Raw genomic sequence first — 11,813 nt, 5'->3', positions numbered from 1 at the left:
CCTTATAAGTGATGGTTCGATTACCCATGTTATCGTCTCACCCATTTCCTATTTCCCCTTCCCGTAGCCCCTATGCAATAATAATAATAGTAGTAGTTTTTTTTATAAAAAAAAAAGTCACAGGCCTCCCAAACCATCGATTTTCTGTATTTGAAGAACATATGAACACAGGGGGAATTGAGTCAATAAAGATCCAGTCGATAAAAATGGAATCTCAGCCAGCATCTCCGGGATTTGGAGCGTCACTGCAACTGAAGGACTGCATAGAAGAGCTGCTGAGATTCATACTTGCTTCCTCCATTGACGGCACTCTTGAAATTGACTTAGGTCTCTCTAAGGACTATTGCTCCAACCTCTTACAAGAAGATCCCTCCGACCCCTTTCTCGATCCCACTGGTAATTCTCACTTCTCACCCACTTTTTGTTGTACCAACTATTTGGGGCAACTGAACTAGAAGTAACCCATTTGCTATGCAACTTTTCGTATTTTTATTAAAACAAGCGTTTGATCCGTAGCAACATAATACCCGATTTAGTCCCACAAAGTGAGGTCTGGGAAGAATAGAGTGTACAGACACCTTACCCTACCTCCAACGGCAGAGCAAAGAGTTTCACTAAAGGGTTCAAAATATGAAGAAGTAAATATATAAAGAAGTCAAAGGGTTCAACATATGCTATATATATCCATACATAAAACATAATTTTAATCATGTATAAACAATGTAATTTTCTGCCGCTGCCTACCTAGATGTAAAGTGGATGTTTTTGATAGGTACTTGGCTCAAGGAAGTGCTTGATCCTTGACATTTGAATAGTTCACTGTGATTAAACCTTGCCATTAAAAGATATACGACATAAATGGAAGTATAACGCAAATGTTTAATTTACACTTACATTTTCTAGTTTTTTGGGCTTAATTTTGCCATGACTCTAGGAGTTGGTTTAGCTTAGTCATGAAAACTTGACACCAAACATAAAAGAGTCCTCCAAGTATATTGTTCAAACACAAATAACTAGTTTTATCCCAAATAGTTGGTATTGTCTATACGGATCTCTTGCTTTTATATAGAAAGAAGGGATGTTACTCCCTTCTCTGGAACAGGGATTTGGAGAGTAGGTGCTGACTAATGCAATGAGAATTGTCTAACTTTTCTTTGTAAAAGATAAAAGATTCTTATTTGTACTACTTATTCCAGATTTTGGATACTTGACCCTCTATCAAGTTTGATAATTTTCTTCATCTTGTGCTGCCTGTATTTGACAGGTCTTTCTGAAGGAGTTCCGTTATATCCTTTATACAAGCGCCTTGCAGCATCCTTATATGAAGCTATTTCTTCTGAAGCCTTACCAAGGACAGAAAACAAACTTGCTGTAATGCAAGAAACTAGTTCTTTGAAGCAAAAGGAAGAAGAGTGGGCCAGTTTGATTAGGGAAAAAGGTTCTCATTTGCTCAATGTAAGTTAAACATGTTATAGTGTTTCTTCCTTTTGTTTCAGTTTCACATACATCATCCCAAAGTTAATATATATTGGATGTTGCTAACTACAGGTGCTAAAATCTGTGGACTTTGAACTCCATGTTCAGGAGCCTTACTTCTCCCTGCTTAGAAGTATAAATATCTGGATATATTGCTTTCCCCTACCAAAATTAGTTTCCACCTTGTCATAGATTTATATTTCCTTTAGATTTTAATGCATTTTCACCTTTGCTGTCATAGTTGAATTCTTTGTTAAGTGTTCGAAATTATTTGCAGATGGACAGAAAACAGTTGAAGGAAGGTGTGCTGTTGGACACTACAATAAGTATGACTTCATTATGACTTGTATGCATTTTGCTTACTATATTGACTGCTTCTGCCGTCTCCTCATTAAACGTGTTGTGCTTAATGCTAATTCTCAACGTCTCTAATCAGTTAAGTTTGTGTGCCTTAATAAATCCACTCAATCAAGTCAAGTGCCAAAATACTATCCTTAGAATACCTTTTGGCTACTAAAACTGTATTTGGTTAAAACTTGATTTTCTGTGTCATATGATAATTTGGATGCTCTGAAGAGGATGCCCAAGGAGTCATGTATGGTTGTTTATATCGACCCTTATCAATGTTTCCATCACAAGAAGAATTCCCATCTCTAATGTTTTAGATCATGGGAACCTTCTTTATTAGTAGTTTTTGTTTAACGTGTTTGCTTGTATCTCACTTTTTTTCTCTCATAACTTTTTGAGATTGCATTTCATGATAACTTATAGTACAGTGCTGAAAAGTTAGTCCTGGTTTATCTTCAAATGTGTTGAAACCAGAACCCTCACGATTCAACTACAAGAAATATCCTTTCATTCTAAAAGGACTTGCTTAAAAATGACAGGAAGCATCTTTCATACATTGATCATCTACAAGAATATTTTCTTCTCTTTTCCTCTCTCAGATGAGGTCTTTTTTGGATGTTAGAATTGAATCAGGTGCTTTCATCCTCATCAACAAATGTTTAATTCTTCAAGTTCAGGTGCATTCATCATGTACATTTATTTTCTTTTTATGACTTTGGTACATCTTATAGTTAACTGAATAAAATGTCTATTTGCAGGATGTCCGTCATTATTATTCATTTCGTGAGATGTTAGAAGCAGAGAGTCTTAAAGAAGTTCTTCCTGGAGTGGATACCACTGAAGAAGGTGGAAATTTCTTACTGTATGATAGAGAGGATGTTACTTCTCACTCCATACCTTCCATGTTTGTACGGACTTTTTAATATGTTTGGAAGACGATTAACTTATGGATAGGCGTACAAATATCTTATGCTTGAATCTAAGAGTAGTATCTTCTATTAGATCATCATTTATCTTATGGATATGTTAACAAATATCTTATGGTTGCTCATCCTATCTTGAAAATCCCGGCTTCCGTTCTCAATCTCTGTTATTCTTTTCACCTCACATCTGATGCTCATCATTTTAATGATGTGAAGAACACATAATTTGAGAGTTCAAAAAAAGAATTATTGTTAAATAGCTATGGTCATTCCTAGTTTGGTTTCTTATTGAGCTATTTGCGATCAGAATTTTAAAGCCAAGTTATAGTTGGTTTCTTGAAGGCTATCAGAGAAACTGTAATATAATTGGACCATTTGAGACCTTATTTGCTCTAAAATCTTGCAAGTGTAAAGCAATATGTTCAAGTGATAACTGATATGTGAGGTGAATGCCCTGATTTCTCTTGTTTTCTGTTAGTTGGTACTACTTGGTAGATCCATTTTTATTTGTAAATATGGAGGAACTGAAGGTGAGGCTAATTGTATTCTGGACTTTGTTGCTTTCTGCTAGAAACTAACTTTTCAATACTTGTAATTAGTAAAATGGATAACCAATTCGTAATTTTTTATGATAGATGTTCCTTATATGCAAGCTAAGTTGTATAAACATGAAAATTTCAGGTGTCCAAGTTTACCGGAAATTTTACTCAGAAGAGAAAGAAAGGTCAAATGGTGTTCTTGCTATCAGTGTTAAGAAGCTGATTTCTCAGCCTTCCATTGATCTGAGCTCCATGCTATCTGTGAGTATGCTTTTAGCTCTACTTATCTTGACATTGGACGTATAATATTTAGATCATGTTAAAATGACATAATGCTATCATTGAAGTTGTGTTCTCCTGTAAGTTAGAAATGATTCTTTGAGATATTTTTGTCAAAAACTTGCTTCTTTTTGACTCGCATGTCCCTACAACTGTATGTGCTTTGATATTGCATGAGATGCCCTAGGTATAGCTGCTTCAGGATCAAGCACAAATTTTAACTTCTATTTTCGTTAACACACTTGTCCTCCTACAAGTGTATGTGCTTTAGTCGTGCATTAGTTTGCCCTTAGCATAGCTGCTTTGAGATCAAATCCAAATTTTCACGTCTGTGTCAAGACTACAAAGTTTCATATATTGTTTCAGGTGCGCGTATAGAAAAAGAAAGATGTTTGTTAAGTCCTAATTAAGAGTCTAATTTCTTTCAGGAACTGAGCTATGCTGGTGTTCAGAGGCTTTTAGGATTCGTATGTACAGCTGGAACAGTTTCTGAGGCACTTCCACCGCCAACATCTTCTCTAATCTCATCATTTCTATTGCCACATAATCCAAATGTATGATATGACTATGTTGGTTTTCTCCTTGTGAAATACTCTAGGGCAAACTTCTGCTTCCTTGTGAATAAGCTGTTTTTATAGTTATTATGATTGTTGAAAGTTAAAGGATTATTGAGATGACATTTTTTTAATAGAAGTAAATTGAAATGACCGTAAGCTGAGAAAGAAGAGAGAACTGTATCCCATTGCTTCTGAAGCTCCATCAACCTCTTTGCCACATTTCTTGGCTAATAGAAGCAAGCTCTTCCGCTTGCCTTTTTGTACGTCAGTAAGACACCAAGAAGTTAGATAGAACTTCAAATGTCCACTTGATAGAAACAGGGTGACAGGAGTTGGACTGTTATACAGAAGCAGTTTCAGGCTCTTTACTAATGTCCATCCTATGTAAAGCAATATCATTTCTTCACCATTCTGTTACTAATATTTTGTCTTAACGAGAGGGGTAAGGTGGATGGTGGATGACATATTGAACTATTTAAAGTAGGAGAGCAAGAAAGTAGGAAAAGAAAATGAGTAAAATCTCTGCGCAGGTTATTTTACATATGAGAGTAATCCTAAGGTATCTAGTTTCTGCAACAGACTAAAGGTTGTACATTGACTGATGGAGCGAGGGCATTGTCAAAGCACGTTAACAGGGAGCAGTGACAGATACTGGGGTGGTTTTTCTGGAAGTGGTTAGTCCCTCACTCCAGAGCCCTTCAACATAAACATCCTTGATTTGCATGTGAGGTTCTAATGCTCAAGTCGTGCCTGTTGTTTTTCTTCTTTTACGAGTACATTTTTACTTCTGGAAAGCAATTCCTGTTATCACCTGCTGCATGATACCAACGATTCATGTGCTACTGTCTCGTGTTTTTCACTTTCCAGATTCTGATAAAAATAGGAATGCCCTGGATGTCATCAGGAACTTAATAACGCGTTCCTGCTGGATGAATGTGCATATTGTTCCACCACATGGTGTTGTTTTTGAGATAAGAGTTGTTAATGGTTACGGTGCACGGTGGTCTAAAGATGGAAGTAAGGTACATATACTATGATTAGTGCTGAGGTTCCTGTTCCACCATTCATGAAGTTGTTACAAGATTTCTAATCACTTGTCAATGAAAAGTAAGGTTGGTTTATTTCAAAAACTAGCTGGTGGAGACTAAGAAATTTCCATTGGATTTTCAGTTTATTGGTTTCCTTGAGCCCTATATGGAGGATGGCCATTCAAAGGGATGGAGGCACTGAATAGCAGAAGATACAATAGGCGTTTGACCATGATTTTTTTTTTTTTTTTTAAAATATCAGTTTATTTTAATATTTGGATTATGTTGTAATTATATGTATGAAGAGAGAACTTTACAAACTGCAGGAATCATTCCCTTCTGCTCTCATTTGTTATAACATTAGACATTTCACTAATGCTTAATTACCAATGGATTACCACCTAAATAAAAAACATTTAACCCTCCACAAGTAGTTCGAGATAGAGAAAAGAGGAATTATCTCAAATTTATAATAGCAAAAAAAATTGTTTGTGTTACTTGACACATAAAATTTGAGAAAACTTGGTTGGAATTAACAGGTCTGCGCCAAAAATCAGGTAATTGAGGCGATTTTTTTCGGTCGTCACTAAAAATATGTTTTCTTGTAGTGTTATATGGTTTTATAATATTAATTGTGATCAAAAGTGCATAGAGTCGCTTTGGCCGAGTGGTTAAGGCGCTCGCTTGTTAAGCGAGTGGGGTTCCCCGCGTGAGTTCTCGATTCACAGGCATAATTAAAACAATTTTAATAGTTTTACAATTTATAAATTTTTATCTTTATAAGAAAACATACAACATACAAAGTTCAAAGCGCAAGTCCAAACAAAATGACGGGACCTTAAGTTGGTTTGAAGAGTCACCTACTATATGAGATCGGTGTAATTAATAGGATAGTAATTACTAATCTAATAATTACACAACCTACTAATTATACTCGTCTGTTTATTTGTAAAAAGACGTACTTGAATTTGATTATTAGATACTCCTTGTGTCTTGAATTAGTTGTCCTCTTCCCTCTTTTTAAGAATCAAATTGTGTCAACTTTAATCTTGAGATTTTTTTAATTGAATTGACAATATGAGAAAAGCTTCTGAGATGTAGTAATTCTCGTATGGTTTTAAAAAAAAAAATACATTTTAATTATAAAAAATTAAATTAAATTAATTCAACTTAACCTCAAAGATTAATCAAAATAACTATTGAAAGCAAAACATGGTAACTAATTTGAAACGAAGAAAGTAACTTCATAGGCTCAAATAAGATGGTCTTCTCATAGAAAACGTGTTATAAGAGATTTAAAGCCCGTTTGAATTAATAAGATGGTCTTCTCGTAGACGTTTTCTACACAATAAACTAGAAGAGATTTAAATCTCGTTTGAATGGATTTATAGCTTAAAATTAAATTAAAAAAACTATATCTTTTAATTTATTTTGACTTAAACCCAAGTTAAATTTCTTTATCATCTTATTCAAAGTCAAACACTAAAAAAATACTTAAAATTATCTTGGCAAAAAAAAAAAAAAAGCTAATCCAAACGGGTTTTCGGTATCTATATTAGAATCCGACTAAATTTGAATTCGTACCGGACTGTTCCAAACACTCTCTCTAACAAAGAGACTTCATACCTAGGGAAATTCAAACCCAAAATCTGTTGGTTAAAATTGAAGGAATATTTACCACTTCACCGCAACTTAGTTGGTATAAAGCTTTTTATTTTATTTTCTAGTGATTTGGGCCGAGACAAGTTACAGGAAAATAACCTAATAACTCGAAAACGCACGCTGAGCTGAAGGTTCCCTATTGCCCCGCTGCAGCTCTTCACTCTTGAAGGTACCAAACAATTTCTAACTCTTTAATCCTTTTTGCTCATATATTCGATTATATACTTAGGTTTTGTTGCTAATTTGGGTAACTTCACTGTGAAATTCATGTATTTTTGTGTTTCAAACAAGGTAAAAATTTATACTTGGGTCAATTTTTATTTATGAATTCTGCCTTGTTTAGTCTGTTTATTGGCGAGAATTTCTCCTGTTTTTTTTATTATTATTTTTAAATCAGCGATTGTATTGATGTAACTTCGTTTTTGTTGGATCTGTTTGTGCGCCTTGCTTTCTTGTGAAAGCTTACCCAGTTTGGTTTTGCTCTGCACATGTATGTATGTAATTCTGTTAAATTGTTTGAATATCGTAATTCAATGTGCAAAGTAGGAATAAGGATGAGTTTGTCGAAAAAGAATTATTCTTTATTGGCTTTTGCTTTAACCGGTTATTTGTATTAGTGAACTTGGCAAGATGAGTGCTAGACCTTTCTAGAGTCCTGTATTTGTAACTTTGAAAGACCTTTCTGAGTTAATGTATGTAGTTAAATAGAATGTCATGTTCGGGAAGACATATTGTGTTTTGCCTTTTCAATATCTCTTTTGAAGATTGGAGCTTTGCCCCTTTTAAATGAGTACTAGCTGTTGAATTAATTGACTGAAAGTCCACAAGGTGGAAGTAGGGGACGTGCTTAGTGAAACATGGAGATGTCAGGTGCACATCCTATACTAGTTACAAGTGATAAAAATCTGGTGGTAGGCTTAGACTGGGGATTTGTGCTTGTTGGAGGTAGCAGGCTGCTTGATGAATTAGTCGAGCTGTCAAGATGTCATGCAAACTTGACCTGAACCGTTGTTGTCAAGGAAGAAAACATTTGACTTAAATTGAGTGTTTACTTGCATTTTAGTCTTGCAAAGTTGGCATTGGCTTTTTTTGTATGCCGATTGCCGGCTAGTACGTATTCTTCTGTTTTAACTATTGGGTTGTGTTATATGCTACTATTGTTGGGGTTCTTCCTTACTCCTCCCAATCTTTGTACAGCAAAGTTCTCAACTTCTTTTACTCTAGCAAAATCAAATTGTTGAGATGAGAAAAGACAGGCCAGCTGTTGCAAGTTCAAGTAAAATAAGATTTGATGACTCTGATGAACATGAATCTTCATCTGAAGATGAGGAGGAGAAGGGAATAGAGGAGGAGCTTGCTGATGTGACCTTTGAAGAATTGCAGAGAGCACGGTCTGATGGGTCGGCTACAGTGTATAGGAAGCTTTATTCGGAAGGAAAAAGTAGCCGAGCTAACAAGAACAGGCCAATGGAGATGAGTAGCAAAAAGCCAGTAAGCCGATTTAGGGAAATTATCCAAGTTCCTAAAAAGGCCACTCGTGACCCTCGCTTTGAGTCTTTAAATGGCCAGGTAGATGAAGAAGGGTTCAAAAAGAGATACAATTTCCTTTATGAGGATAATCTTCCAGCAGAAAAAGAGGATCTGAAGAAACAGATGAGGAAATCAAATGACCCAGAAGAGAGAAATGAACTGAAAAGTCGTGTTTCTTGGATTGACAAACAATTGAAATCGGCAGGAGTGAAGCACACTGAGAGAGAGATTCTGGCAGAGCACAAGAAGAAAGAGAGGGAGGCTGCTAAACAAGGAAAACAACCTTATTATCTCAAAAAATCTGAAATTCAGAAACTCAAACTTATTGAGAAATACAAGTCACTCAAAGCAGCTGGCAAACTGGAATCATATATTGAGAAGAAAAGGCGCAAGAATGCTGCGAAAGACCACAGATTCTTGCCATATCGGCGTCCTGGTGAGCAAGAAAACTAGTGAAATGACATGTTTGTATGCTGTAGCAAATTTGTTTGCTTGGTTTTCTCCTCACAAATATGTAGAGAGCTTGCTTTTTAAGCATGACCATGTGCCTTTTCTTTTGTTATCGTTCAGCTGATTTTTATGGACTTATAGTGGCTATATTTGCTGTATTCAGAGCCTGGACAGAGATGGTTAAGTTATATTATTCACCCATAACAATACAATCGAGCAGTCCATCCTTCAAGTGACTCATTTTGTCTATTGTTGAATAGTTACTCTTTAATAGAAATAAGTTTGTCCATGATTAGTCGGGCTACATCCATTTCTTCCTAGTGTGGAAAGCCATTAGACGTGTGTAGTGTGTTGAGAACAACTATGATGTCTAATATTAGGTGATTTCTTCACATATGTCCAAGTCTTGATGGATAAAATTACCCAATATCTAGTGGGGATACCATTGAATTAGTTGAGGTGTGAGTAAGCTGGCTTAAACCCCACCCCATTCACCTTTGTACCAGACAAACTCCCCTGGTGTTGTTTCAACACTGTCTAGTTCATGGTCAGGGATGAAAGTTGGTTTCACTCCTTGAATAAAGGAATCATTGATCTTGGGTTGGGCTCCTTAATTTGACAGGCCACTATTGCAATATGAGATACTCAATTGGCTGGGCCTTTGTCCAATAGTAGAGATGGCTAAGAGTGTGTTATTGAAAGTTCAACTATATATTATTGAAAATATACAAAGCCGGGTGGAGGTTGAAGGCCTGTGGGTTGTAAACTTCTTTTCTCGGAGAAGAAGCAACGATGGTATCTCAGGAATAAGCATCGGCTAGTTCTGTCTCAGCAGTCGCGGTCTTTAAAACTATCAATATATATAATCTTAATCCTTTTTATTAGATCATAGTGATTAGTAACGTATATTAGCTTTTGAAATTTCATTCCCCTTTGATGTCCCTACTACATATTGGATAATCATTGCAGAAAAAAAAAGTTGTGGTAGAAATTTACCACTCAATTGTTTCGAGTTTCGACCGTAGGAAATTAAAGAAAATAATTTAGGTATATTGAGATAGTGATACTTTTGGAAAAAAAAATTATTTGATCTAAAATTGTATACGTTCACTTAGGAAAACCCACATGCCAAAACTTCAATTCTCATTCATACAAGTCTCTGTCCAATAGTGTCCCAGAATGGCCATCAATCATAATCATAATCACAATATAAATATAAATTTATAAGATGAACCTAAAATGAACCATCAACATCAAGATAAGGACCATGAACCAAATACTTCTTGAAATGATCATTCATTTTTGCCATTCACTAAGTTTTGTCCCCATACTAGTGATTCAATGCATTTTGGCTTAGTGCTCAGTTTGTTACTTTCTTAGACAAAAATAGAACCAACTAGGCTTCGAGCCCAGCCGAGAGTGAGCTTCCCGATATTCTCTTTTCTCGTAGTCATTTTAACGAAAAAGGATGGTGTTAGGAAAAACCATCTAACAAAAATATATATATGTTCTTGTTTATCCACATGATTGTGTATCGCTTCTTTATTTTTAAGTGATAAAGGAGATGACAAAGGATTTTTTTTTTTACATCACAGTCTCAATAATGAGTGTAAATTAATAATCAAGCCTATTCTTTAGTTTTGTGCTTGTCAAACTTTATCCCATTTGTCATATATAGTTTTCTTTTAGTAGTATTATTACTTTTAGCTTCCATCTACTTGGATGTATAATATTTTACATCAAAGATACCTTTTTGGGGAGGAAAACTTTCGTATCAAACTATCTCATGATTTTTTTAATTCTTTTTTTAACTTATGAATTTATTTTTCATTGATTGATAAGTAAATGAGAGTCCTATGTGACAGCAAGAGAAGCTAATTAGCTAGAGATGGATTATATTCGTCATTTAAATTTGATGAGTTTAATTTTTAATAGTTTTATGTACTTGTAGAATTATCAAAATTTTAGTATATATATATATATATATATATATATATATATATATATATATATATAAACTGTTGTCGAAGAGGTCATAGGGATAAACATTTGAAGGACTATAAATAAGAGAGAAGTATTGAAAACATCTTTGAACTTGATGCAAATTATTAGTTTTGTCCCTGAATTATTGACAGCTTTAAAAACACATCTCTACTTGACTAACTAAACTTAGATACACTCCTGATATGCTACATGACATAGCAAGTGGTCTCAAACTCTTGTATGAGCATGAGTTTCTTAATAAAAAGTCAAAAGAAGTGTTGAAAACACACCTAAACTTGACAAGAATTTAGGAGTGTATTCCACTCATGTTGCAAGATTGAGATGTATTTAAGTTCAGTTAGTCAAGTAAATGAGTGTTTTTAAGGCTGTTCGAAATTAAACTAATAATTCACACCTAAGTTCAAGGTATTTTCAATATTTCTCCGTATAAATAAACAAGACGCAAACTCCAATTCAAGTGATTCGTGCCTTCTAGTTATGTACTGAAAATGATTGGCCAGGTACCATGTATTCTTGACAAACAATGTACTAGGACTTAAAGTTTTTTTTGATTAATCTTCTGAAATCACCTTATTTTTATCGGATTTTTTTTTTGTAAAAATAATTTGTATTTGATCATAAATTTTAAAAATATTTTTTAATAATAATTAGTATTTGTCCAAACTTTTTAGAAAGGCTTTTAGGTGTAATTTGGAGAAAAAAATATTTTTTTCAGCTTCGAAAAATAGCATTTGATACTCAACAGAAACACTTATTTTCTTCAAAAAAAAATTTACTCAAACATCTCTTCATCTTCTTTTTTTAAAACTAATGTTTTTGACCTATCAAAAATTTGGCCAAATATGCTATTTGTATTAATAAAATAATATTAGTATCTATTTTACCAACAAAAACAAGTGATTTTTGCGGCTCTAAAAAAGTATTTCATCGATTGTTCCAATAAATGAAGGGTGATTGGTTGCTTTCCAACTTTATATTATTATTTATATTGATATAAGCAAAGTCATTTTTTGGGGC

General features: G+C 34.3%; 2 protein-coding genes across 2 annotated transcripts; both read left to right on the top strand.

The window, feature by feature from the left end:
* The first annotated feature begins 161 nt into the window (after window positions 1–161).
* On the top strand, window positions 162–5,393 carry LOC125807948 (uncharacterized). The gene is given in 12 exon segments (XM_049487703.1): window positions 162–396; window positions 1,265–1,455; window positions 1,549–1,609; window positions 1,754–1,802; window positions 2,447–2,501; window positions 2,583–2,670; window positions 3,429–3,547; window positions 3,994–4,119; window positions 4,702–4,758; window positions 4,760–4,796; window positions 4,990–5,144; window positions 5,293–5,393. Coding segments are annotated over 12 exon segments (1,233 nt in total). The 3' UTR covers window positions 5,353–5,393.
* Window positions 5,394–6,989: 1,596 nt separating this feature from the next.
* LOC125807870 (uncharacterized) lies at window positions 6,990–8,961 on the top strand. The gene is made up of 2 exons (XM_049487608.1): window positions 6,990–7,103; window positions 8,010–8,961. The coding sequence occupies exon 2, from the start codon at window positions 8,055–8,057 to the stop codon at window positions 8,793–8,795; it is 741 nt and encodes a 246-aa protein (XP_049343565.1). The 5' UTR covers window positions 6,990–7,103; window positions 8,010–8,054; the 3' UTR covers window positions 8,796–8,961.
* Window positions 8,962–11,813: the final 2,852 nt, after the last annotated feature.

Source organism: Solanum verrucosum, unplaced genomic scaffold (assembly GCF_900185275.1).
Source record: "Solanum verrucosum unplaced genomic scaffold, falcon-dt-bn FXZP01000183.1, whole genome shotgun sequence".
NCBI classification, from domain to species: Eukaryota; Viridiplantae; Streptophyta; class Magnoliopsida; order Solanales; family Solanaceae; genus Solanum; species Solanum verrucosum.
The sequence above is the reverse complement of the archived record's forward strand: the minus strand, read 5'-3'. Positions and strand labels throughout refer to the sequence as shown.

Coding starts and splice junctions, on each gene's coding strand:
- LOC125807870 (XM_049487608.1), top strand. CDS start 8,055: ATGAGAAAAGACAGGCCAGCTGTTGCAAGTTCAAGTAAAATAAGATTT.